This window comes from Delphinapterus leucas, chromosome 2 (assembly GCF_059928025.1).
Source record: "Delphinapterus leucas isolate spDelLeu-1000000601 "Yukka" chromosome 2, BTC_Dleu_Yukka2, whole genome shotgun sequence".
In the NCBI taxonomy this organism is placed as follows: Eukaryota; Metazoa; Chordata; class Mammalia; order Artiodactyla; family Monodontidae; genus Delphinapterus; species Delphinapterus leucas.
Genome location: NC_143130.1, coordinates 136,539,536 through 136,567,378, shown reverse-complemented (window position 1 = coordinate 136,567,378; position 27,843 = coordinate 136,539,536). Strand labels below are relative to the sequence as shown.

The following is a 27,843-nucleotide window of genomic DNA, read 5'->3' as shown; positions in this document are numbered from 1 at the left end:
CTAGAAATGAAGCCAAGAAGGAATGGGCTTAACCTTGATGTGCCCAATACCAAGATGCTGTTCATGTTGAGGTCTGTAGATAATCCCAACACTGGAACCCAGTTTAGAAAGAATAAGAAAGACATACCAGTAAATTAGGCTGAGACACGGTGCTTAAGGAATCCAAATGGGCTTCCTGTCAACAAGGGCTCAGTTCCCCTGCCACAGATGCACTCCGGAACACGTGCTGGTGCCTGAGTGCTGAGGGCTGCTCTGGTTCACCATGGGGGGTGGGAGGATTTCCATTACCGAGACTCAGTCCGTGCCAACACTTCACTTTTCTCACCGCAGCCCTCTGGGGTAAGAGACTTTGCTGTATGTGGGAAGGTGCTAAAAGGCTCAACACACTGCGGTAACTACTAAGCCCCCGTGGCCACGCTAGACAGCAGACCATGCTCCTTGCCCACACAGTGTGTGCTGGGCGCTCTTCTGCACAGCTCTCCTTCAGCACTGCCTCTGGGATCTGAGCTCCCTGGTGTGACTCCCAACCCTGAGTCCTTCCTTCCCAGCCTTGGAGATCTCTCACCTGCACTTGCCTTGAGGGCAGGAACTTGCTGGTTACCTCTACCTCCATTCATAGGCCTCTGATGGTATCTTCAGCTTTTGTCTGCTGAGATCTTTTCTGGACAGAATCCAAGACAATCCCACTAGCTTTTTCCCTCACACGGCTCGTGTCTGGTCCACGGCAGACACCCACATATCCTGTATTCTGAAAAATGTGGGTAGTGTGGGCCATCCAGCATGGCCGCCTCTCCTTTAATCTGCCATCAAAGCAACCATCTCTCAGCCTTTGGATTTTCCAGGAGGGAATCAGCCACCAGGCCACTCTGTTTTCCAAATGCGGAGGATGCATTACAAGCTCTTGAGACGGTCCCATTGAAGGCCCTCCCTCTTGACTGGAGATGAAGGATCCGACCCTCCAATTTCTACCCACCCTGGTGAGAGTGGGACTCACAGTACAATAACAGCAATCTCTGAAAAATTCCCTTTTCAACTAATTTCTAACTTCAAACCCTATTATGCCATCACTGTGGATGTGGGATATAAGGGCAGCAGGACCATTCCCCCATCTTGCATTTTCAGAGTCCTCATATTGCAGAGTGCTGCCCCACTTGACAGTTTCGTCTCTACATAAGCTTCCACTTGAATATACTATGATACAGATTTGGAGCTCTTTGCCAAGCACGTGTAAGAGACAAGGGGTAACAGGATTTTGTATATTCACAGAAGAGATATAGATACGTGGAATCATAGAGAAAGGAATGAAATCAATAGGTATTATAATTTTTTTTTTTAAAGGCTGTTGAGGGCAAATGGCAGGACCTGTGGGATTTAGAGGCCAAGAGATTTGGAATGATGGGAGATGGTATCAGAGGTTGGAACACTGGAGGCTAATGACAAGGTTCAAGGTGTGCTCATAGGTGTGAAAGAGACAAAGGTCTTTGGAGTTGCAGTAGTCTGAATCATGTCCCCCCAAAAGATAGCCACATCCTAATCCCCAGAAGCTCGGCATGTTATGTTACATGGTGAGGCGAACTTGCAGATGTGATTATTTTAAAAATCTTGAGGTAGGAAAATTATCTTCGATCATCAAGGTGGGCTTTATGTATAATCACAAGGATCCCTCCTTAAGAGGAAGGCAAGAAGACCAAAAGCGGAATTAGGAGGTGTGACAACAGAAGCAGGAGGTTGGAGTGAGATAAGGAAGGGCTCACCAGCTGAGGAATACAGGAGGCCTCCAGAAGCTAGAAAAGACAAGGGAGGGACTACCCTGGTGGTGCAGTGGTTAAGAATCCACCTGCCAATGCAGGGGACATGGGTTCAAACCCTGGTCCGGGAAGGTCCCACATGGCACGGAGCAACTAAGCCCGTGTGCCACAACTACTGAGCCTGCATTCTACAGCCCGCGAGCCACAACTACTGAGCCCATGTAAGACAACTACTGAAGCCCGCGCGCCTAGAGCCCGTGCTCTGCAACAAGAGAAGCCACCGCAGTGAGAAGCCTGCGCACCGCAACAGAGTAGCCCCCGCTCGCCGCAACTAGAGAAAGCCTGCCCGCAGCAATGAAGACCCAACACAGCCATAAATAAATAAATAAATTTTATTTAAAAAAAAAAGACAAGGGAACAGATTCTCCTCAAGAGCCTCCAGAGGGAACCACTCCTGCTGACACCTTGACTGTAGTGCAGTGACATCGATTTTGGACTTCTAGCCTCCAGAACTGTAAGAGAATAAATTTGTGCTGTTTTTAAGCCACTAAATTCATGGTAAATTGTTATAGCAGCCATAAGAAACTCTACAGGAGTCAAGGTCTAAAAACTGTAAGCCTAGAAAGCTGGGCGAAATATCCACATGGACGTTCAAATCACCTGTGATGGTTGTGGAACTTGTACTGGAGAGAAAGCTACAAGGCGGATGCCAGTTTTTAACAAATGGGGAGAAATGACTAGGAGGCATATGGTTGACAGCAAAGAGGAAACACAATATTTCTAGATAGCATAAGATTTAAGTGAGTAGTTTTTGTTTTTTTTTTAAAGAATGTTTGAGGGGATATCAGTTTTCCAAAGGAAAGGATTTCCAGAGGGAGAAGTGGAAAGATTCAGGTGGGAAGAAAGCAAGCAGATTGGGTCAGTGGGGAAAAAACACAGGGCAGTGTGAGGAAGAAAATCTGGGAGAGGATGTTTGATTAGAGGGTCTATCAGTTAAGGTCCGATTAAGACACAAAACCCCACAAAATTTGAACAGGGAAAGTTTAATATAAAGAATTATTAATTATACCAGGGGATGACCTCTAACAGGGTAAAAATAACTCTAAAGAATACCTCAGGGCTGAGGTAGAGTGCCTAGAGAAGGACAGAGTTGGAAGGGAAGGCAGGAGTTCAAGCCTCACTGGAGAAGCCTGGAGAAGGCAGAGAAGTTCACTAGGTTGCCCTGGGCCACAGCTGGTCTGCAGTCACTGAACAAGCAGGAACACCCATCCCAGGTGCAGGTGATAGGAGATCACAGCCAGGAGTGGTTGTATCAGTTTCCTATTGCTGCTGTAACAAATTACCATAAACCTAGTGTCTTAAAACTGCACAAATGAATTTTCTTATCATCCTGGAGGTCAGAAGTCCTTCATGGGTACCACTGTATAAAAATCAAGGTGTTGACAGGCCTGAGTTCCTTCTGGAGGCTCTAGGAGAGTATCCTTTTCCTTGCCTTTTTCAACCTTCTAGAAAGTCTAGGCTTTGGATTACCAAAAACTCAACTTTGGCATTGGAAAGCTCTATAAAAACTCCAAAAACTATACTCCCACAATAACACATCTTTCCAGATGACCTTCAAAAGGAAATCACTAGCAAAATGAAGCATGCAGTTAAAAACACTTAGCATGGTACCTGGAAAACAGCATTCAATAAATGTATGTAATTATTACAATTGCTATTATTAACATTGATAAAATGCCCCCAAGTAAATGGTTAATTAGTTGCTTTATAGGGGCATCAGCCATAACCCAGTTAAAAGTTAGGTGGTATATGCTAATTGAATGTATGTTCTAGGGTGTTGGGTGATGTCTAAGGTGGTGAAGTAGTCCATCCTTCACTCCTAAGCCATTCTGAGAGTGACTAGAGAGCGGGGCCAGTTGTCTCTAAGGCTACTCATAACATTCAAACCATTCTATGAGAAAACTTTGTATTTTCTATGCAAGTATGAGTAGGAAATGCAATTAGTTTATTCAAAATAGGTGTCAAGCTACGGTCAGATAGTTACCAAGATTGGTTGTCAGAAAAAAACCCTGTTCCACCTGACTGGACATGTTCATCTGTTTTAACAGAAGATCGAGTGCATAGAAACTGTCCCCTAAGGGAACATTAAGGCAAAGAGTCTGTAAGAGTCTTTATACCTGGGTTTCTATATTGTCCTCACACTGTCGAGTGCATAAATCATCCTATCCTTGGTATCAAAAGTGAGAAAAACTTGTTTTCCTTATCAAATTTTATTCCAACTGAGTCTTCCTTCAAGGCGCTAAAAATCATAACACTGGTCAATGCGAGAATAGCATTCATGCCTATAAAGAAATTCACCAAAGAGGAGAAAAACTTAAGATAAATTTGTTTTTTTAAAAAATACTCCTTGCGTGGCATAACCAGGAAATAACAAGAAACACCAAGAAGACCACCAATTAGCACTTCACCCTTTTTAGGCCTACTTTGGGAGAATTCGGTTTTCAGCGTGATAGGCAGAGCACATGCTGCAATCTCTCCCACCTCATATTTGTAGAAATTAGAAAAGTAATATAAAAAAATTAGTAAATATTTAGCAATATTTGAAAACAGGAACTCTCATTTGACAAGAAACTGTGAAGAAGCTGCAAAAGAAGAAAAGCAAACTGAAAACCATAATGCATGATTTTCAATGTGTGGTCCCCAAACAAGCAACATGAGCATCGCTTGGAACTTATTTGAAATGCAAATTCTTGAGCCCCACCCCAGACCTAATAAACTAGAAACACAGTTTGGGAACCATGGGAATCAACAAATTTGAATTTAACAAATAGAAAATATCCATTCTTTTCAATTGCTTGGAATATTTACAAATATTGACCATGAACTTGGCAACAAAGGAATTGCTGAAGAAAACTCATTATTGCATTTAGATTAGAATTTACTAGAGCCACAGTTTTATTTTACTTACACAGCTAGCAAGGAGAAAAACTAGATGCACAGGCTGAAAAGCCTGCACAATTTAGGCGGTGATGAAACTTAACACAATTCATCAATGTAAGTGAAGTTCCATTTCCTACAACCATAGTGTATGGACTACAATCAACAATGCCATATTTCAGATATTTTGAAAGGAATACTGCATTCAGCAGATAAACAGAAACTCTGTACTTGGCATGGAATGAAATCTCAAGAACTCTGTATTGAATAGCCCAGGAAGAACCTGCTCTTAATTCAAAAACTCATTAATTTCTTGACTGTTCATAGCAAAAGCATGAGACAATGTATAAATATAAACGTAAATAAGACTTTTCCCCACCTTTTTTTTTCTTTGGCTGCATTGAGTCTTTGTTGCTGCACGCGGGTTTTATCTAGTTGCGGTGACCGGTGGCTACTCTTCGTTGTGGTGTGCAGGCTTCTCGTTTGCAGTGGCTTCTCTTGTTGCGGGGCACGGGTTCTAGGTGTGCGAGCTTCAGTAGCTGTAGCACATGGGCCCTAGAGTGAGCAGGCTTCAGTAGTTGCAGCACTCAGGCTTCGGTAGTTGTGGCACACGGCCTCTAGAGTGCAGGCTCAATAGCTGCGGTGCATGGGCTTAGTTGCTCTATGGCATATGGGATCTTCCCGGACCAGGGCTTGAACCCATGTGCCCTGCATTGACAGGCGGATTCTTTTCTTTTTTTTTTAACATCTTTATTGGAATATAATTGCTTTACAATGGTGTTAGTTTCTGCTTTATAACAAAGTGAATCAGCTACACACATACACATATCTCCATACCTCTTCTCTCTTGCATCTCCCTCCCTCCCACCCTCCCTATCCCGCCCCTCTAGGTGGTCACAAAGCACCGAGCTGATCTCCCTGTGCTATGCAGCTGCTTCCCACTATCTATCGATTTTACATTTGGTAGTGTATATATGTCCATGCCACTCTCTCACTTCATCCCAGCTTACCCTTCCCCCTCCCCATGTCCTCAAGTCCATTCTCTAGTAGGTCTGCGTCTTTAATCCTGTCCTGACCCTAGGTTCTTCATAACCTTTTTTTTTTTTTTAGATTCCATATATATGTGTTAGCATACGGTATTTTCTCTTTCTGACTTACTTCACTCTGTGTAACAGACTCTAGGTCCATCACCTCATTACAAATAACTCAATTTCATTTCTTTTCATGGCTGAGTAATATTCCATTGTATATATGTGCCACATCTTTTTTATCCATTCATCTGTTGATGGACACTTAGGTGGCTTCCATGTCCTGGCTATTGTAAACAAAGCTGCAATGAACATTGTGGTACATGACTCTTTTTGAATTATGGTTTTCTCAGGGTATATGCCCAGTAGTGGGATTGCTGGGTCCTATGGTAGTTCTATTTTTAGTTTTTTAAGGAACCTCCATACTGTTCTCCATAGTGGCTGTATCAATTTACATTCCCACCAACAGTGCAAGAGGATTCCCTTTTCTCCACACCCTCTCCAGCATTTATTGTTTGTAGATTTTTTGATGATGGCCATTCTAACCTGGTGTGAGGTGATACCTCATTGTAGTTTTGATTTGCATTTCTCTAATGATTAGTGATGTTGACCATCCTTTCATGTGTTTGTTGGCAATCTGTACATCTTCTTTGGAGAAATGTCTATTTAGGTCTTCTGCCCATTTTTGGATTGGGTTGTTCTTTTGATATTGAGCTGCATGAGCTGTTTGTAAATTTTAGAGATTAATCCTTTGTCAGTTGCTTAATTTGCAAATATTTTCTCCCATTCTGAGGGTTGTCTTTTCATCTTATGGTTTCCTTTGCTGTGCAAAAGCTTTGAAGTTTCATTAGGTCCCATTTATTTTTGTTTTTATTTCCATTTCTCTAGGAGGTGGGTCAAAAAGGATCTTGCTGTGATTTATATCATAGAGTGTTCTGCCTATGTTTTCCTCTAAGAGTTTGATAGTGTCTGGCCTTACATTTAGGTCTCTAATCCATTTTGAGTTTTTGTGTATGGTGTTAGGGAGTGATCTAATCTCATTCTTTTACATGTAGCTGTCCAGTTTTCCCAGCACTACTTATTGAAGAGGCTGTCTTTTCCCCACTGTATATTCTTGCCTCCTTTATCAAAAATAAGGTGACCATATATGCATGGCTTTATCTCTGGGCTTTTTATCCTGTTCCATTGATCTGTATTTCTGTTTTTGTGCCAGTGCCACACTGTCTTGATTACCGTAGCTTTGTAGTATATTCTGAAGTCAGGGAGCCAGATTACTCCAGCTCCCTTTTTCTTCCTCAAGATTGCTTTGGCTATTCGGGGTCTTTTGTGTTTCCATACAAATTATGAAATTTTTTGTTCTAGTTCTGTGAAAAATGCCAGTGGTAGTTTGATAGGGATTGCAATGAATCTGTAGATTGCTGTGGGTAGTATAGTCTTTTTCACAATGTTGATTCTTCCAATCCAAGAACATGGTATATCTCTCCATCTGTTTGAATTATCATTAATTTCTTTCATCAGTGTCTTATAGGTTTCTGCATACAGGTCTTTTGTCTCCTCAGGTAGGTTTATTCCTAGGTATTTTATTCTTTTTGTTGCAAGGGTAAATGTGATTGTTTTCTTAATTTCTCTTTCCGATTTTTCATCATTAGTGTATAGGAATGCAAGAGATTTCTGTGCATTAATTTTATATCCTGCTACTTTACCAAATTCATTGATTAGCTCTAGTAGTTTTCTGGTAGCATCTTTAAGATTCTCTATGTGTAGTATCATGTCATCTGCAAACAGTGACAGCTTTACGTCTTCTTTTCTGATTTGGATTCTTTTGTTTTTCTTCTCTGATTGCTGTGGCTAAAACTTCCAAAACTATGTTGAATAATAGTGGTGAGAGTGGGCAGCCTTGTCTTGTCCCTGATCTTAGTGGAAATGGTTTCAGTTTTTCACCATTGAGGACAATGTTGGCTGTGGGTTTGTCATACAGGGACTTTATTATGTTGAGATAAGTTCCCTCTATGCCTACCTTCTGGAGGGTTTCGACAGGCGGATTCTTAACCACTACACCTCCAGGGAAGTCCCTCCCCACCTGTTTAACTCTGTTTCCTGTGTTCCTGAGGTCACCGGAAAATAAATATTCCCCATGGCTCTCATTTTCTAACAGAAGAGGATAACAAACAGCCTGGCAAAGTAATGTGAAAATTCAAACTACTCCACAGATAAAATAATTTCCTGCCAAAGCTTAGCATTCTTGCAGATAACCTCTTTTATTTTAAACCAAAACTAAATAATATTTTTGGTTTACAATTTTTCTTTCTTCTGGTCTCCACATATTAAGGAGAAAAACAAACAAAAAACAAACAAACATGACATGTCATACAGGTCATGTTCACGGACTCAAATGCAATAATATTCAAAAACAATACTTTAAAAATCCATGATGTGGAAAATACACATGCTCAAAAAAAATCTCTTAGCTTAAAGGAAATCAAAAGTTAACACAAAATTTTTTAAATTGGTGACAAATGTTTATTGTCAGAGGAATGTACAAATAAGCTGTGGCATATCCATAGTTAAAAATGAATGAATAAAAGCTGCATGTATGAATTTTAAAACTAATACTAAGCTAATAAAGCAAATGACAGAATAATTTATATAAAGTTTAAAACATGCAAAACACTATTACATGTTGTTTCTTGGATACATGTATATATATTAATCATATAACAACATGAAATTAAGTGATAAACACACCACAAAACTATTAGAATAAATGAATTCAGCATGGTTGTAGGATACAAGATTAATATATAAAAATCTGTTGCATTTCTATACACTAATAATGAAATATCAAAAAGGGAAAGTAAAAAAAAAATTCCCTTTTAAAATTACATCAAAAAATATTAAAATACCTAGGAATAAACTTAACCAAGGAAGTTAAAGACCTATACTGTGAAAACTATAAAACACTGATGAAGGATAATGAAGATTCAAAGAAATGGAAAGATATCCTGCAATCTCCAAATTTAATGCAACCCCTGTCAAAATACCCATGACATTTTTCACAGAACTGGAACAAATAATCCTAGAGTTTAATATATGGAACCACAAAGACCCAGAATTGCCAAAGCAACCTTGAGAAAATAGAACAAAGCTGGAGGTATAACCCTCCCAGTATTCAGACTCTACTACAAAGCTACAGTAATCAAAATACATATACATACTAGTATATATAAAATAGATAACCAAGAAGGACCTACTGTATAGCACAAGGAACTATACTCAATATTTTGTAATAAGTTATAAGGGAAAAGAATCTGAAAAAAACAAATATATATGTATGTATAAGTGAATCACTTTGCTGTACACCTGAAACTAACACAAATCAACTATACTTCAATAAAAAAATTTTTTTAAGTTGCACAAACTCCTCTGTGGTGACACAAAATTTTTTTTAAAAATCAAATTAGCCTGGTATTGGCACAATAACAGACACATAGAACAACAGAACATAGAGCCCAGAAATAAACTCAGACACCTACAGTCAATTAATGTACAACAAAAGAGGCAAGAATATACACAGTCTCTTCAACAAGTGGTTCTGGGAAAACTGGACAGCTACATGTGAGATAATGAGATTAGAGCATTCCCTCACACCTTCTTAAAAAATAAACTCAAAATGCTTTGAAGACCTAAACCTAAGACCTGAAACCATAAAACTCCTAGAAGAGAACATAGGTGGAACACTCTTTGACATAAATTGTAGCAATATTTTCTTGTATTGGTCTCCTAAGGCAAAAGAAATAAAAGGAAAAATAAACGGTGCCTAATTAAACTTAAAAGCTTTTGCACAGCAAAGGAAATCATCAACAAAATGAAAAGACAACCTACTGAATGGGAGAAAGTATTTGGAAATGATGCAACTGACAAGGGGTTAATATCCAAAATATATAAACAGCTCATACAACTCAACATCAAAAAAAGCAAAAAACTCAATCAAAAAATGGGCAGAAGGCCTGAATAGACATTTCTCCAAAGAAGACATACAGATGGCTAACAGGAGCATGAAAAGATGCTCGGCATTAGAGAAATGCAAATCAAAACCACAATGAGATACCACTTCACACCTATTGGAATGGCCATTGTCAAAAAGTCTGCAAATAACAAATGTTGGAGAGGATGTGGAGAAAAGGGAACCCTTGTACACTGTTGATGGGAATGGAAATTGGTGCAGCCACCATGGAAAACAGTATGAAGCTTCCTTAAGAAACTAAAAATAGAACTACCATATGTTCTAGCAATTCCACTCCTGGGTACATATTCAGAAAAAATGAAAACACTAATTTGAAAAGATATATACACCCCAATGTTCATAGCACTATTTACAATAGCCAAGACATGGAAGCAACCCAAGTGCCCATCAACAGATAATTGGATTAAAAGATGTGTGTGTGTGTGTGTGTGGTGGAATATTACTCAGCCATAAAAAAGGAATGAACTACTGCCATTTGCAGCAACATGGATGGACCTAGAGAATATTATGCTTAGTTAAATAAGTCAGACAAAGACATATGCTATATATCATCTGTATGTGAAATCTAAAAAGTAATACAAATGAATGCCTATGCAAAATAGAATCAGACTCAACAGATATAGAAAACAAACTTGTGGTTACCAAAGGGAAGTGGGGAGGGTCAAATTAGGGGTATGAGATTAGCAGATACAATCTACTATATTTAAAATATCGATAGATAAGCAACAAGGATATACTGTACAGCACAGGGAAGTATACCCATTATCTTGTAATAACCTATAATGGAATATAATCCGCAAAAATACTGAATCACTATGCTGTACACCTAAAACACAATATTGCAAATTAACTATACTTCAAAAAAAATTAAATGATAAACATTATCTTCAGTGCAGTGCCTACCTCTGGAAAGGGAGGGAAATGGGATCAGGGAGAGGTATACAAGATGCTTCATCTGTATCAACTGTTTTGTTCCTTTTATTAAAAAAAAAAAAAACTCGAGCAAATATGACAAAATGTTAATATTTGATATTGAGTGGGGTACACGGGTTTTTTTCTATTATTTTTTCATGATTTTGTGTATCTGAAATATTCATGATTATAAGAACTGAAAGACAGCAAAATCCCCACATATCAAAATCTGTGGGATGCAAATAAGTCCAGAGGAAAACTTACACCCTCTGAAAGGAATTAGAAAATAAGAAAAACTGAAAATAAATGAATTAACATTTAAAGACAAGAAGTGGGCAAAGTGCAACAAAATAAATGCAAAGAAAGTAAAAAGACAAAATGATAAGACCACATATGAATTAAACATAAAACAAAATACAACAAGAAAGCGCTGATAGAACTGCCTAGTATAATTTTAAAAACTGTTGGAAAAAAACAATATGCTAGACCAGTAGCCATCAAATTTTTCTTCTCAGAACTCCTTTACACTTTTAAAAGCTCTTCGGTTACTTCTATTAATATTCAATGTAATAGAAGTTAAAGCCAAGAAAAATTATAAACGCTCATTTTAAAGTTTATTTTAAAATCATAACAGGTTCTTGTGAAATATAACTTCATTTTCCAAAACAAACAAACCAAAAAGATGTAGTGAGAAGACTGGCATTGCTTTACATGTTTGCAAATTTCTTTAACATATGGCTCAATAGAAGACAACTGTTTCTACATTCAATCTGTTGTGACAGGTAGTTTTGGTTGAAGTATACGAAGAAAATATGGCCCCATGCAGATATGTCACTGGAAAACAGAGAAGTAGCCATTTCAGGTAATTGTTGATATTCTTTGACACAGCAAAACTCAACACATGGCAATTTCTTAAAGATTAATCATGATGTAGAGTCTGAAACCCTATCAATGAACATTTTGTACTCTGTTACATTAAAATCCATTAGTTTGTCTTGTTCTTTGAATGAATCTTTTACCCAAGCCTGATTTTATAACATTGTGTATTGGTCATTTGGAAAATATTGGTTCACTGAGTTATGCAGATCTTCCAAACGTTGACACATTTCATTATATATACCAAAAAAGCACATTCATTATTACCACTACTGATCTCATCAGAAAACACATTCTTAAGTGAATCCAATATTGTCTTTACTGGGAGTGAATAGTGGTGAAAATACAGTAACTACTAACACAGTTTGGAACCACTGCTTTGATCCTTGTTGAAGCACCAGTAATTTTACCTACTTGTTTTAACACCATCAGCGAAAAAGGCAAATAACATCTTAGTATTATCAAAGTACTTTTGACCTTTTGGAGTTCTAGAAAGGACTCCGGTGATGCCCAGAGCACTGCAGACCACACTTCTGAGAACCACTGAGGTTGAAGATCCCTTGGAAAGTACAGTCAAGAGAAAATGAGAAGGTACAATATCAGGAATAGGTTTAATAAAAAAAAGTAATTTTTTAAATTATTTAAATTATATACATAATTACACACACATACATATATATATATGTGAATATATATATACGAATGAGCCAATAAGAGAAGCAAGCCAGAAGGCTTAAGTTGGAGGACTGAATCCTAGTTCCTCCAGTCAGTAGCTGTGAGACCTTAATTGTCCCCCCGTGCCTCAATTTCCTTATTTATAAAATGGAGATGTTGATAAAAGCACCCCTTCAATAAATTCTGGTGAGGATTAAATGAGTTAACGCAAGTAAAGCGCTTTAAAAATGTCTGGCATGTGGTAGGTTGTATAAGTGACTATGTGTTAACTATCATAATAGAATTCCACCAATGAATATGAAATTGCCCAATTTCTGAGGAAAACACAAATGACAAAAACTGAGTCAAGAAGAAAGAGAAAAATCTATCAATCAGTTGGTAGAACAGCCTGGATTTGGCCTCATTTTCCCAAGCACGGTCTTTGTGCAGCACCTCCTTCTTCTCTTAAGCACAACCTGAGCAGATCCCACAGCTGTCCTGTAACTGCAGCTAATCCAAGTCCAGGTCAGTGTCACTGGCCTTAGTGGCAGCAACAGGGAGGAGACTGTTCTTTAACTCCTCCTTTGCCCTCCCTTCTCTGGGGACCCAGATGATGAATGGGGTCAAAGGACAAACATCTCTACTCAACCGAGGGTATAAATGCAGCCCCCTTCTGGTGATCACTGTTCCTCCTGTACACGCCATCTAGGGCAGGTCTCACAAGTGGCAGATGCCCATATATGATTCGTCCTGGGAGGCAAGACATGTGAAAATCTGGTCCTGGCTCTAACCCTCTATGGGCAATACAGGTGCTGCCCTGTGGCAGCTGGGGTGAACACTTACAAGGTGCTCAAGCCTTACACAGTGTCACTGACCTGCCAGAAATGTACTAATTTTACTACACCAAACTGAAGGGTATAGCCTGCTTCTCAGGTATCCCACCACTCCTCCCTTCCACATCTCTCCGTTCTTTCTAGGGATCACGATGTCTGCTCTCAACTACAGTTGAGTGGAAAGGCCCCATGGTAGACGCATGGCTGAAACAGCAAGGAGGCCCCCATATGGCACAGCAGGTACTTTAATACTCAGTGGCATAAGAGTCATTCTCCCTCCCTGTAGTCACTCCCCAAACTGAGAAATATTCTCAGGGCTTGCTTCCTGCCTCAATTGGCTGTTAACAGTGGCAAGAGGGGCCACTAGAGACTGAGGACACAGATGACCTCTCTTTTGATGCTCCCACCCTCTCCCAGCGATCTGCCTATAGGACACTGGGGAAGGGTAGACAGCTGGGGATGGATGAGACAAGTAGGCTAGTTTAGCCTTCCATCATTCAGGGTAACTAAGGAACTGGGGATACTTAACCTAGAGGGGAATGGACTTCAGAGAACATGGGCTATCTTGGCATATTTGAAGAATAACTGAATGGGAGTATGGTACGCTTTTCCTATGTGATTCTGGAGTAAGGAAGTAGGACAAACTGATGTAACAGGAACACAACTTTCAATACAGTAACTTAATAACCATTAACAATTACAATTGTACCTAATTGTGAACTTCCCGCCACTTCAGAGGCAAAAAGATGAACACATATTTGGTTGGGATGTTGAGGGAGGGAACAGAAATTAATCAGAGATTAAGACTGAGTCCTCAAAATCTCTTGCAATTTTTTTTAAAATTCAAACATATAAGGAGGTTGAAAAATAATACAGTTACACAGTTCTTCTGAGCAAGAATAGCAAGAAGGACTTCCCTGGTGGTGCAGTGGTTGGGAGTCTGCTTGCCAATGCAGGGGACACTGGTTCGAGCCCTGCTCCGGGAAGATCTCACATGCAGTGGAGCAACTCCGTGTGCCACAGCTACTGAGCCTGTGCTCTGGAGACCGTGGGCCACAACTGCTGAGGCCCACATGCCTGGAGCCTGTGCTCCGCAACGAGAGAGGCCACTGCAGTGAGAAGCCCACGCACCATAATGAAGAGTAGCCCCCGCTCACTGCAACTGAGAAAGCCCGCGTGCAGCAACAAAGACCCAATGCAGCCAAAAATAAATTTAATTTATAAAAAAAAAAATAGCAAGAAGAGGCTGTAAGATGGAAAGTGGGACTTGTTTGCTTTTTTCAGAAGGCAGAGGCATGAGTACCTTTATAGGCAATGGCAAAGGAAAAAGAGACGATGATATGGCATCTGGCTGGCCTTCAGACCAATTTCCCAGTGGTTTGCTGAAAGCAGCCAAGGCCTGGGGTAGCCCAAATTCCCAGTCCAGTTACCAATGGCCATGAGCAGCTTCTTCAGTTTCTCTCTCTATACTTTAGAAATACTATTTGGTGCACGTGCTATATGGTGAAGGCACCACTTTAGATAATCCTCAAGGTATAAAAATGAATTTCGGGAATTCCCTGGTGGTGCGGAGGTTAGGACTTGGCACTTTCACTGCCAGGCCCGGGTTCGATCCCTGGTCAGGGAACTAAGATCCCACAAGCCATGCAGTGTGGCCAAAAAAATAAATAATAAAGATGAACTTCACCCATTCATTCATTCATTCATTTAAATACTTGAGCACAATTAAGTGTCAGGTACTTTCTCAGGGGTGGGGATAAAGCAAGGAACAAAAGAGATGGTTCCTGCCCTCCTGGAGCTTACTTTCTGGTAGGGAGGGGTATAGGGAATGACCAAGTATATACTGGAGGACTGTTAATGTTATAGACCAAGACAGGTAGGCGGATAGGGAGGCAGGGGGAATACTGGGTAGTCAAGACCCGATGAAAAAGGTGACATTTAAGCAGATTTCATGATGGTGAGCGAACCAGCCAAGACTGACACCCAAGAGAAGAGAGCTGTAGCAGAAAGAACAGAAAGTGGAAAGGCCCCATGGTAGAAGCATAGCTGAAACAGCAAGGAGGCCACCATATGGTATAGCAGGTACTTTAATACTCAGTGGCATAAGACTTTGTCAGTCGTTATTTAGCATCTGAGCACTCAGTGTTTTCAGCCAATTATTAAAAAAGAAAAAGAAAAAAAAGATAACATGTTATCAACATGTTCAAACAACAAAAAAGATAACATGTAAACTGTGTAAAAGTGTCTGATAAGAAGGAAACAAAAAAGTTAATCATTACTTAAAATAATAATAGTAATAGTAAAAATAAAGTAGAGCTCTTCTACCTGAAGCAGGGGTGGTAGGTCTGAAACCCTAAATACTTGCCCCATCCTTTCTGTAACCCACACTACCTTCAGGACACAGTTTACCTTGCACAGAACCACAGAGAAGACCCAGAGCTCTAGTTAGAGAAGGTGTACAAGCAACAAACCTACCCTGTCTGAAGTTGCAATTAATGATTGTGCCCTAAATTATGTTGATCTAAGCGCTAATGAAATCTGTTTAGCTCAACGAAAATCAAAACCAGTTTGAATAATAAGCATCCCTTTATTTGCTGACATCATTACAAAACTGATTACATTAGCAACAAAAAGTGTTTTCTTGAGTTGAAGTCAGAGGCAGTTGCTCCCCAAAATATTAAGTAAAACAATGTACAACATCTGTATTAAAATGTTAAATTTTACATTGTCTTTACCACTTTTGATCTTCTGAACAATTTTATTGAGCAAAATAAGATACAAGATTACATGTTTATTTTATTTTCAGGAATGTAAAGGTCTAATTATTCAAACAGTTTTTATTATAAAACTAAACTCTGAAGGTGTCTACAGAGTTGGCTTTTTTTCTCTCTCTTTAAATCAGTAGTCTAACAAGGATTAGAAAAGACAAAACTCTGTTCAGTGTTTCTGACAAAGTAGAAAGGGTGAAAACATAAATAAGGCTTTAATTTGGCAAAATATAATACAATGCCTTCTGTTATCCTTGAATGAACAGTTTCCCAATTACTTCACTCTGTAAAAGATCAGAAAGAAAGAAATTCATTTTAAAACAAAGAAACAAAAGGCAATCAGAAGACATCTGTCAAATACCAAAAGTACATATGCCATTTGATCTAGCATGGCCTTTTCAACTAAGATCAGAACAATTAATACTGATGGTAATCAAAAATAAGAGAAAAATCTCAGGATTCAGAAGGAGCTTCTGAAGGTGGATTTTTAAATATGTGAACCAAAATCTCAGACCGAACTGAGAATAATACAGGGATTTAAAAATCCTATTTAGAAAACATTTAAGAGAACAACATTGGGAATCCATTTGTATCACTGTCCTACTCAACAGACTGTAAAGCTAATAAGGTGAGTGAGCAGCACTGGAAAGAAACTGAAATTTACAACTCTCCCCTGGCGAATAAATAATTTAAGCTTCAGACAGAGATTTTCTAAGGCCTTTTGAAGCTTTCCAAGTCAGATAAAATGACTAAAGAAATTAAACTTCAAAAGCCATTAAAGAGATTATTAGGACTTAACCATATGCAACATGTGAAGTCTGACTGGATCCTGGTTTGGAAAAAATAGCTAAAAAGATATTTTGGGTATAAGTGGGGACACAAATATGGGCTTTAAAATGGATGATATTAGAGCTACTGTTCTGGTCTTTTTGGATGTGACAGTGATACTATGGATTTGTAAGAGAATGTCTTTGTTCTTAAGAGATACATACTTAAGTGCTTAGGGGTAAAATGTCATATTATCTGAAAGTTACTTTCAAATGTGTTGACATCAACAAAATATGTATACACAAATAAAGAGATGAAGTAGCTGAAGGGTGTCAGTGTTATATATTATATATCCTTTCAACTTTTCATTAAGTGTGAAATTTTTCAAAATTAAAAAGTTGAGGGGAAAAGAAGCAATTAGAAAGTTAAAAAACAAAGTTATCACTGGCTATCATGTTCTCTAATTAAAACAAGATTAACAGTTAATCAGAAAGTCTACATAGCCCACTGGTACATTAAACTAAGAAGTGCTGTGTAAACACATTACACAAAATGAAAACCTGATCCATATGACAGTCAAGTGTAAAGTGTAGAAATAAAAGCTAGTTTTTGTCTGAAACATTAACTCTTACACTCCAATAGCACCAAAAAAGAACTTTTTCCTTTCAGAAACAAGAGAAAACTGTATCATGAAAGAATCTATTTGTTAAAGGGAGTAAGGAGGACACATATATACAAAACACATACACAAAATTTCACCTCAGTTTTTCCTGGATAACTTCAAGAGCCTCTCCAATTCAATACTGACAAACCAAATTACCAACTTTAGGAAAAAGCCAGAACTGAAGGAAGAAACTATAAGAAGCTGGCAATAAAGGATTAGACAGAATGAGGAGAAAAGAAGGCTGTGACAAGGATCAGAGCACACAGTGCTTGAATTAGGGAGAAGAAAAGTGCAGATTAAGAGCACAGGGCCTAGGCCCAGACCACCTTAATTTAAATCCCAGCTCACCCAGTTACTAGCTGTGTGACTTTGGGCAACTTACAGAACTTCTTTGGGTCTGCTGTAAAATGGGAATAAAAGAATAAGTAATAATATTAATCACCATCACCATCATCCCTATCTATCTCCTGCACTGGGTTGTTGTGAAAATGTAAATGAATGACCATATGTTAGAAGCATGTTCGTTCTTAGAGGCACATTCATGAAGTGTCAGCTGTTAAAATCATCAGCCTCCTTCCACATGATTCCACAAACAGGTTCCAAGGTAAAGGACCCTGGGTGTTATAGTCTGAATGTTTGTGTCTCCCCCGTCCCCCGAAATTCCTATGTTGAGATTCTAACTCCCATGTAATGGTATTTGGAAGTGGGGCCTTTAGGAGATCCCACTGTCATGAATGGGATTAGTGCCCTTTTAAAAAGGACCCCAGAGAGCTCCCTTGCCCCTTTTGCCATGTGAGGACACAGAAAGAAAATGGCCATCTTTAAACCAGGAAGTGGGTCTCACCTGACAGAACCTACCGGTGCCTTGATCTTAGACTCCCCAGCCTCCAGAAATGTGAAAAATAAATGTCTGCTGCTTAAGCCACCCAGTGTATGGGGGCTCTGTTATAGCAGCCCAAACAGACTAAGACATGGGGCGATAAAGTTTTCTGATATAGTCGGACATACACTAGGAACACTTAGAAGCCAGGCAGATATGAAACACAAGAAAAAGTAGGTATCTGGAAACAAAAAAGTATACTACAAAATACTAGTGTTAACAATCCAAAGCTACAAAAACAATTACCTTAATTAAAAGGGGGACAGGCGGATGACAGCCTTCTGTTTGGGGAGGTGGCAGGGGTGGGGAGAGAAGGATAGCAGATGAGCAGGAAGACTTCCAGAAGAAAAGAAGGGTTAATGTTTTACAAATTAAGGGCGCAAGACAAATGCCCCTACAACTCAAAGAAAGGCTAAGTTCTGTGTATTAGGATTTCGAAAACTAAATTACTATACATCATCTCTCTCATTTTTGTCTTTTAAAAATAGCTTTTCTCTTACTGAAAATGTACAGCATTATCTTAAACAATTCATATGTACTTGTAGTATATACTAAAAAGAAGTAAGATTCCTGGTAGGAAGGTAAATTGGTGCAGCCACTATGGAAAACAGTATGGAGGTTCTTCAAAAAACTAAAAATAGAACTACCATATGCCAATCCCACTCCTGGTCATACAGCTGAAGAAAACTCTAATTAAAAACAATACATGCACCCCAATGTTCACAGAGGCACTATTTACAAGAGCCAAGACATGGAAACAACCTAAGCGTCCATCAACAAGAAGACGTAGTATATACATACAATGGAATATTACTTGGCCATAAAATAGAATGAAATAATGCCATTTGCAGCAACATGGATGCAACTAGAGATTATCATACTAAGTGAAGTAAGTCAGAAAGAGAAAGACAAATACCATATGATATCACTTATATGTGGAATCTAAAATATAACACAAATGAACTTATTTACAAAGCAGAAACAGACTCACAGACATAGAAAATAAACATGGCTATCAAAGGGGAAAGGGGGCTGGGGGAGGGATAAACTGGGAGTTTGAGATTAGCAGATACAAACTACTATATATAAAACAAGATAAACAACAAGGTTCTACTGTATAGCACAGGGAACCTTATTCAATAAGGTTCAATATTCAACATATTGAATATTCAATATCTTATAATAAACTATATGGAAAAGAATATGAAAAAGAATATATATATATGTATATATATAACTAAATCACTTTGCTGTACACCAGAAACTAAAACAACATTGTAAATTAACTATGCTTTAATTAAAAAAAAAAAACAAGATTCTTGACATCAGACATTAACCTATAAATTCTGATGATTAAGAAATCTGTATTTCCAATTTAATTATCTGGTAGTAATTTTAAAAGAGTTGACAAGAGGGAGAATACACTGAGCAAAAATGATGGCTGAAGTTAAAAACTTGAGGGTAACACAAACATTTAAAGGGCATAAAGAAGAGCTGTGGGAACCAAGAGATCCCTAAGGAGGGGTTATCACTGTCAGTGCTGGCTAGAACCTATGCAAGGAGAGAGTTCTCAAGTGCTGGTGGACCTCTAGCTTCATACAATCCATCTATCTTTCATGATACACTGCTGACCACTCAACCGCCCTTTCACTTGCCAAATTTGAAATTAAGTTCATCAGTTAACAAAAGAATGCTGAGTTATCTATCACTTAGGTGAGCTGCCTGCTAAACAACAGTTCAGTTTCAGCTGTGTTGCCAAGGTATATGTATTTCTTTTAACAAATTACACACTACATTTTTATAAATTAGGAAGAAAAAAGTCTGGAAAAATAAAAGTGTTACTACCAATGATCAGTGTAAGTCTCAAATTTAATATGATTAAGGCAAATGTGGAAACAGGCAAGCAAAAATGGTTCAGACCACATGTTTGAGAAGAAAAAGAAAATACTGAAGAACACTTTTGAGATGCTGGAGAGATACTACTGACAAGGTCTAAAGGCAAAGGGTAACAGGCCATCTTATAATTTTTTAGGTTCTCAGAAGCAAAACCCTTCCCTTAGAAAACAGAGGCATAAGGACTGACCTCACCGTATTTAGAATAATTCACAACTATTTTCAGTATCTTATATGCAAAAGATGATCCTGTATTAGCTCTAGCAATTAGGAAATCATTAATGAATTACCTCAGCAAAAATGGTTTCAACGGAATGGCAGAAAGAGAAGCCATTCTAGAGGAGATGGAGTAGTTAGTAGCATGAGACTGTGAGAATAGTTTCTTCTTTTAAGAATCTTTGTTAAACAGTGAAGTAAAAAAATTAGGGTGGTAATCTAAAGAAAGTGCAAAGTTAAAATAATATATTTGAGCATTTTTCAAGACTGAACAGAAGCAGTGAGTGGAGAGGACTGAAGATGTGGACTTCAGGACTGAAGCAGGACTGAAGATGTGGGAAGGAAAGTTGCCCTAGGAAGCAGGAAACGAGGTTATTTTCTAATTTGGGGAAGAGTGGTCAGGTGGCAGAAATTTAACTCTAGGCAACTGAGAGGTCAGCTTACCAAGGATAAAAGATTAAGGTATAATTCTTTTTGCTGACAGGTTATGAGTTGGGTTTATTTGAAAAGTCTTCTTAGAGGTAACTCACCTGAAATAGCATTTTAAAGGAGAGTGTATGCTAAGACAGGCCAGAGGACAATCATTCTACAGAAGTGAGACAGAATGCCCCTGTGATCAAGATGGAGGTCCATACCAACTTTTCCAGAGCACCTAACCTATCCTGAGGCCTTTGTATAACCTAAGAGTCTTAAGTTTGGGTTCTGAAAGGGACAATTAAGTGATGAGTTGCCCCCTGGCATTGCACAGGCCACCCTACTCATGTCCAGGACACCACGATTATTATAGAACAAACAGCTTCAAAAGAAGAATATCTAAAGTATTCAGTGCGTATCAGAACACCCTAATTACCCAAGGCATTGTGACTTAAGTCATTCTTGAAACAGGTAAAACCCAGGAATCAAATCAATCAACATGCATTTCCAGGTAATATGGTCAATAAAATTTTATAGCTTGGTTTGTTTATCTTCAGTTAAGACTCTCACTTCAGGAGTTAAAAAATGGATTTCTTTGATTACCCACAGCAAACTTAAATAAAATCCAGCTTCCAATGTAAAGAAACTGTGATGACTTGATTTTCAGTTCAGCATCTTACCTCAGTAAAAACATTATAGTCACTTTATTTTACCAAGTCATTAAAAAAAAAAAGAAATCACACAGATATTTTACCAGAACTAAGATCAGGATAAACTAAAGAAACAGTTGCAGACATTACGGCAATGAACAAAACCTAGGTAAACAAGTTATGAGTCTGTTCTGTAAAAAAGTCAAAAGAGGCAAAGAAAAAGGGTTTTTACATGTAAACACTAATTGGAAAAGATATGTTCACTGCAGCATTATTCACAATAGTCAAGATATGGAAACAACCTAAGTGTCCACCAATGAATGAATGGATAGAGAAGATGTGGTATGTATGTGTATGTACATACACACACACACACAGTGAACTACTTGGCCATAAAAAAAAAGGAAATCCTGCCATTTGCAACAACATGGTTAGAACTTGGAGGTATTATGCTAAGTAAAATAAGTCAGATGGAGAAAGACAATATGATTTCACTCATATGTGGAATCTAAAACAAAACAAACAGACAAAACAAAAACAAACTCATAAAAGAGAACAGCTTAGTAGAGGGGGAAGGGAGCTGGAGGGTGGACAAAATGGGAAAAGGAAGTCAACTGTATGGTTATAGATGGTAACTAGTCTTGTGGTGGTGATCACCTTGCAGTGTACACATGTATAATGCTATACTCATGAAACTTACATATTAAAAAAAAAAAAAGATAAGGTATGTTTTTTTCTCCTCCAAGCTACAAGACCAAAAAATATGTACAAGATGGAAATAAAACTCCAAGAAAGCTATAAAGCTGTCATTTGGAGCTTCTGAGAGAGATAAAGAGGGAATATTTCGACTAGGGTAACAAGAGTTCCTATACTTAAAGTAAATACACACTATACATACATTTACACACACACTATGTCAATTATCTATAGACAGACAGTAATACTTCAGTTATTCTTACCTAATACCTGATAGTGTTCTTTCTCCTTTGTGAGCTGTTGGTTTACTGCCTGAAGTAACTGCTGTAACTGTGTTACAGTCTGATTTAGACTTACAGACATTGTCTCCTTCTCAGAAGACTCCTAAAAAGAAGACGGAAGAGATGAAAAACGCTGAGCACAAGAAAAAGGCATTTGCAACCAAAACCAAAAATAGTTTATTGCTGTTTTAAACACAAACAAAAAAATCTGCAAGATGATATGAAAATTGACAATAAAAACCACATAGTGCAATAGGGTTTGCTACCTAGCATTGCAAATTAGTTTACATCAAAGAAAGTTATGTTATAAATGTTGTCACTAGGTTACAAAGGGAAAAATCTAGAATCGATGAATATCAGATATAAATCCATTTCTCCTTTCAGAAAAAAAATTGCAAGGAACCAAAGGAGAGTACACTCATAACAACAGAAAAATAACAGTTAACATATATTGAGCTCTTACTAAACTTGAAGCACTGTTTTAAGTGTTACCCACTATTCTAAGTGTTTTATATAGTAATTCATTTATTCCCTTCAACAATCCTACAAGATAGGTACTAATATCATTGCCTTTTACAGATGGAGCAACTAAAGCACAGAGAGGATAAAAAGTTTCCCCTAAGTCAGTCACACAGCTAGTGAATAGTAGAACCAGGATTCAACACAAGCAGCAGAGTCTACATTCTTAAGCAGTACACCATAACACTTTCCACCACAAACCTAAACATTAACATAATAATGTCTCACCCAAGCTAAAGTGAAAACAAACATTAATAAGAACACTGCATTTCAGATAAGATACCTCAAAGAAAAAACAACCTTGAGTTAAGAATGCAACATAATTGATAGAAGCACATTAAAAAGGCATTTTTTTTAGGCAGAAATGGATCCTGTACATTTTTTATTCTTCACATAATTTACAAGGTAATCAGCACAGAGATTTGGAGCTAAAGAAAATGCATACCATTTCTGGGGAAACATCACTATTCTCAATAACAGTAGTGTCTCCAGCAGCTTTTACTATTTTTGACTGGATAAGATCCAGTGACTGTTGAGCCTGTGAGGAAAGCAATATGGAGCCTCTGAATAATACAACTGATAAATAAATATATACAAGAAAAAAAATGAGTGATTTTTTTACACTCATTATATTTTGTACAAAACTAAAGCTCTTCTCAAAATACAACAAAGCCAACCTGTTCCGTTTTTTCCCCCAAATCAAATAGCTTTCTCCCCCACCAGATTATAAAAACACATGCTCACCATTTTAAAAAGTTCAGACAATGCAGAAAATGTATAAAGAAATAAAAAGCAGAAATAACCACAGTGATATTTAGGTTAACATTAGTCTAGATCAGAGGTCAGCCAACTCTAGCCACACACAGCCTGTTTTTGTAGAGCTCACAAGCTAAGATTGGTTTTTACATTTTTAAAGAGTCGTGCTAGACAAAAAAACAAAGAGTATATGAAAGAAACTATAGGTGGCCCACAAATCCTAAAACAGTTTGTGAGTTTGCTGACTCCTAGTCTAGATCCCTCTTTAGTGCATATATGTCCTAACAGAAAATTGGTAGAAAATGTTCTATAAATGGGCTTTTAACATATATGCTGTTTGACGAAGCATTTTCTTTTTACATGTCAATAAATATTTATGTGCATTTCCAATTCAGAGTTGCACAGTATTTCTATTACATAGATATGGTGCAGTTCACTTTCAACTACTGTTGCCATTTTATGCCAAATAACAGGGCATATCCATATCTTTGAGCACCTGTTTAATATCCTTAAAGTACCTTCTGAGAAAATAAATTGCTAGGCTAAAACTGCAAGTTATATATTTTGTCCAGTGATCAAACATTCACGTTATCAAAATATAAATCAGATTGCTCAATCCTGACAATGTATCATATATCTAAGTCAGAGCTCTGAAACTTTTTGTAATAATTCACATTCTTAATTTATTTTCATTCACAAAATAGCCCTTATAAATGCCATTTTATAGAAGATAAACTTGAGACTTGCAAAGAGCAAATAACTGCCCCATGGTCACACAGCTCAGAAGTGGTAGCAGTAGGATTCAAACCTAATGAAACTTTTTAAGTTCACATTTTATCTACTGGTGACAACATCAAAGTAATCTGAAGCAACTCTAGATTCCTAGACTTTTGCATAACAATTATGATATAATCATACAGAACCAACAAATATTTCTTTCAACCTTTAAAAGAGTGGCAAATTTAATTGTTTTGCTAATGACTAGATCTGCTATAAACAATCTTAGCTCTAAAGCAGCTCTGATAAAAGCATTTATGAATTACGCTATTAAAAATCTCAAAACAGGGGCTTCCCTGGTGGTGCAGTGTTTGGGAGTCCACCTGCCGATGCAGGGGACACAGGTTCGTGCCCCGGTCCGGGAAGATCCCACATGCCGCGGAGCGGCTGGGCCCGTGAGCCATGGCCGCGGAGCCTGCGCGTCCGGAGCCTGTGCTCCGCAACAGGAGAGGCCACGACAGCGAGAGGACTGCGTACCACAAAAAAAAAAAAAAAAAAAAAAAAAAAAATCTCAAAACAGAATTACAAATAACTTGTCAACCTAACGCAAAGAATAAAAAATGTAATCCTAAAAATCACCCATCTACATGTGAGATTAAGAAAAACATATTTCTACAAAGAAATAAAGGGACGAATTTCTGAAACATCAGAGGTCTATATATACTTCTTTCACATTCATGAAGATCAAAAGAAACATACTTTGTAAATGACTATATAAGCAAATCCCAATAAAAAATATATAGATGTAACCAATTTTAAGAGTCACATCAACTGAATTCAAAATTTAATCTACACTTTACAAAGCAATTAATTATATAAATATGATGAAATGAAGAAGCGAATTAAGAATGGAAAAACAAGCCAAAAAGTCTAGTTCCAAATATGTAACTGTATAACAAACAGCTTAAATTTATAAACAAATTAATGTAATGATATAAAAGAATGAATCCAGGGTTAGCAGTATGTCTGCTTAAGGTTCAAGGTACAACATAAATATGATGATATGGCATCTTCAGAACAAGCAGTGTCTTACCTTATGCAAGTCACCAGCTACCTTCTGTCTTTCACTTTGTTCAGTTCTAAGTTTTGCAAGTGTTTCATTTAACTGCTTCTTTAACTGTAAAAATACAGGAACACCACAATTAATTCACATCCTTCTTTGATTCCTTCTTTGATTATGCTGAGACCTCTAGGACTGAAGAATGAATGAGAAAGAATGGGATCGCTAACAGTTATTATGCACAGTGGATTAGCCAATATGCTGCACCAAGAAGTGGAGGCTCCAATCTGTAAAGCTAAACATAAGAAAAGCTACAAAACCAACTAGAGTTGAGAGTAGAAAACTGCAAATGTAAAAACAAAACCATCAAATTCCAGTAGATTATTTTTTTAAAGCATTACTATTCACTATTCATAGGGCAGTTCATTCACATTTATTTCAAATTAAAAGGCAAGTCATAAGAAATTTTACTAGTTTTTAAATGTTTAAAGGCTTTCTTAACCTATATAGTTCAGTTAAGAAGAATCAATTGGTAATATTTTTTAAAAAAACATTGAACAGAAGATTACAAATCCAGTAAAATGAAATCTTCAAAAATTTAAATGTCACTCATCCTTTAAGATGTCACTAGAAAGATGAGTGCAAGACCACACTGGCCTAACTATACCAACAAGACATGTCTTAATATATACATCTCAACCAACTTGTTGAAACAGTTATAAAGCTCTATTAAACTCTAGAGCTAATACGTAATGATTGTTCTCTTAGTAACTATTCTGATTACATAAGAATGAGGGAAATGGACTCACTGACAAAAGATAACTTTTTCTTATTAAACTCATCAAGTTAATTATGTCTCTCACCCACAGGCACAGCATTCCAAACAGTTCTGGAAACCCAAAAGGGGGAAATATAAGACACTGACATTTCAAACATGTAGAGAGAATTAGTGCAGGACATTCCATTTGGAAATTTTATTTTGGGAACTCTATTTATCCCAAATGCTTCAGTTCTTGCTCCTTTACTTAACTCTGATTTCACACATCAGAGAGGTTATTCCTTTGGCCCAGGAACACACAATGTATAAGCAAACAAAATTATTTTAATATATCTTAAAATGTGGCAACAGTTACCCTCAGCAAAAAGCAAACAGGAAGATTAAAATGAAGACTGCAAACTCAAGGCAAAAAAATTTAAAATATCACTCAAAATGACCTCTTGACAGAAGTAAAGGGTCAAAATGTACAAAGAGAGCATCAGACTGAATGGAGACTCAACCATAATCCTGTGGGTTTGATGCTGCACTGGAGTCACCCACCAAGCATCAAAGTTAAAAGTAAAATCTCCAACAACTGTAGGTGGAAGTGGGTTTTTAAAAAACACATTACAGGGGCTTCCCTGGTGGCGCAGTGGTTAAGAGTCCGCCTGCCGATGCAGGGGACACGTGTTCATGCCCCGGCCCGGGAGGATCCCACATGCCGCGGAGCGGCTGGACCCGTGAGCCATGGCCACTTAGCCTGCGCGTCCGGAGCCTGTGCTCCGCAACGGGAGAGGCCACAACAGTGAGAGGCCCACGTACCACAAAAAAAAAAACAAAAACACAACCGTATTACAGGATAAGCATATCACTTAAAGCTGTTGCATATCACAGTACCAATCTGTGCAATGTATAGCAAACGTATGCATAAAACCTTAATTGAATCATTCCCACACTGCAGTGGGAATGATTCAATTAAGGTAAAATAAAGGTAAATTTTATTTCAAAAATAGAAAGGGGCGTGTGTGTGTGTGTGTGTGTGTCGGGGTGCGGACTCTGTGTACATTTCATAGAGAGCTCTACTCTGAAAATTGATTCCCATAAATCACTGCTGTAACACTGCTTAACATGAATGAGTTAAGAAATTTTCTTTGGTACATACAGCAGTACTAAAAAGAAAATCCCAAACTTGGCAGCGTTAACTTATAGTAAGGAGAAAACTGTCTTACTGCAATTGTACTAGAGTTCATTCAAGTACTTTTTTTTTTTTGCGGTATGCGGGCCTCTCACTGTAGCGGCCTCTCCTGTCGCGGAGCACAGGCTCCAGACACGCAGGCTCAGCGACCATGGCTCACGGGCCCAGCCGCTCCGCGGCATGTGGGATCTTCCCGGACCGGGGCACGAACCCATGTCCCCTGCATCAGCAAGCGGACTCTCAACCACTGCACCACCAGGGAAGCCCCATTCAAGTACTTTTTAAAAATCTAATCATATTCTTAATTTTTAAAAGTCACAGACAGACATAATGATTACTGTTTCAAACATACAATAAGATAGTCATGTTTATTTAAAAAACAAGCCTGTCTCAATCAGTGTAAATTTTCAGAAAATTTAAGAATGGGAATACAGGGTACTCTGTCTTTATACAACATTTAACTAACTTTGAGTCTGTAGTTTTCGGATTATTATGCTCTGAATGATAAGATGATGATAAAGAATTCCACAAGCTTTTTGTTATCTATAATGTGTAGAAAGGCCAGTTAAAAAAGGAAGCTACATTGGATCGTTGCCC

General features: G+C 38.0%; 1 protein-coding gene across 21 annotated transcripts in view; it reads right to left on the bottom strand.

Annotated features, from left to right (window-relative positions):
- Positions 1 to 15,579: 15,579 nt before the first annotated feature.
- Positions 15,580 to 27,843, bottom strand: part of KTN1 (kinectin 1) — a 118,273-nt gene continuing 106,009 nt past the window's right edge. For all 21 annotated transcript variants that reach the window (XM_022570492.3, XM_089907738.1, XM_089907737.1 and 18 more), the window contains 4 exons: positions 25,328 to 25,411; positions 23,207 to 23,299; positions 22,225 to 22,345; positions 15,580 to 16,064 (listed from right to left, as the gene is read on the bottom strand). In XM_022570492.3, the coding sequence (XP_022426200.2) occupies positions 16,060 to 16,064; positions 22,225 to 22,345; positions 23,207 to 23,299; positions 25,328 to 25,411 (303 nt within the window). In that variant the 3' untranslated portion in view covers positions 15,580 to 16,059. The remainder of the gene's footprint in view (positions 16,065 to 22,224; positions 22,346 to 23,206; positions 23,300 to 25,327; positions 25,412 to 27,843) is intronic.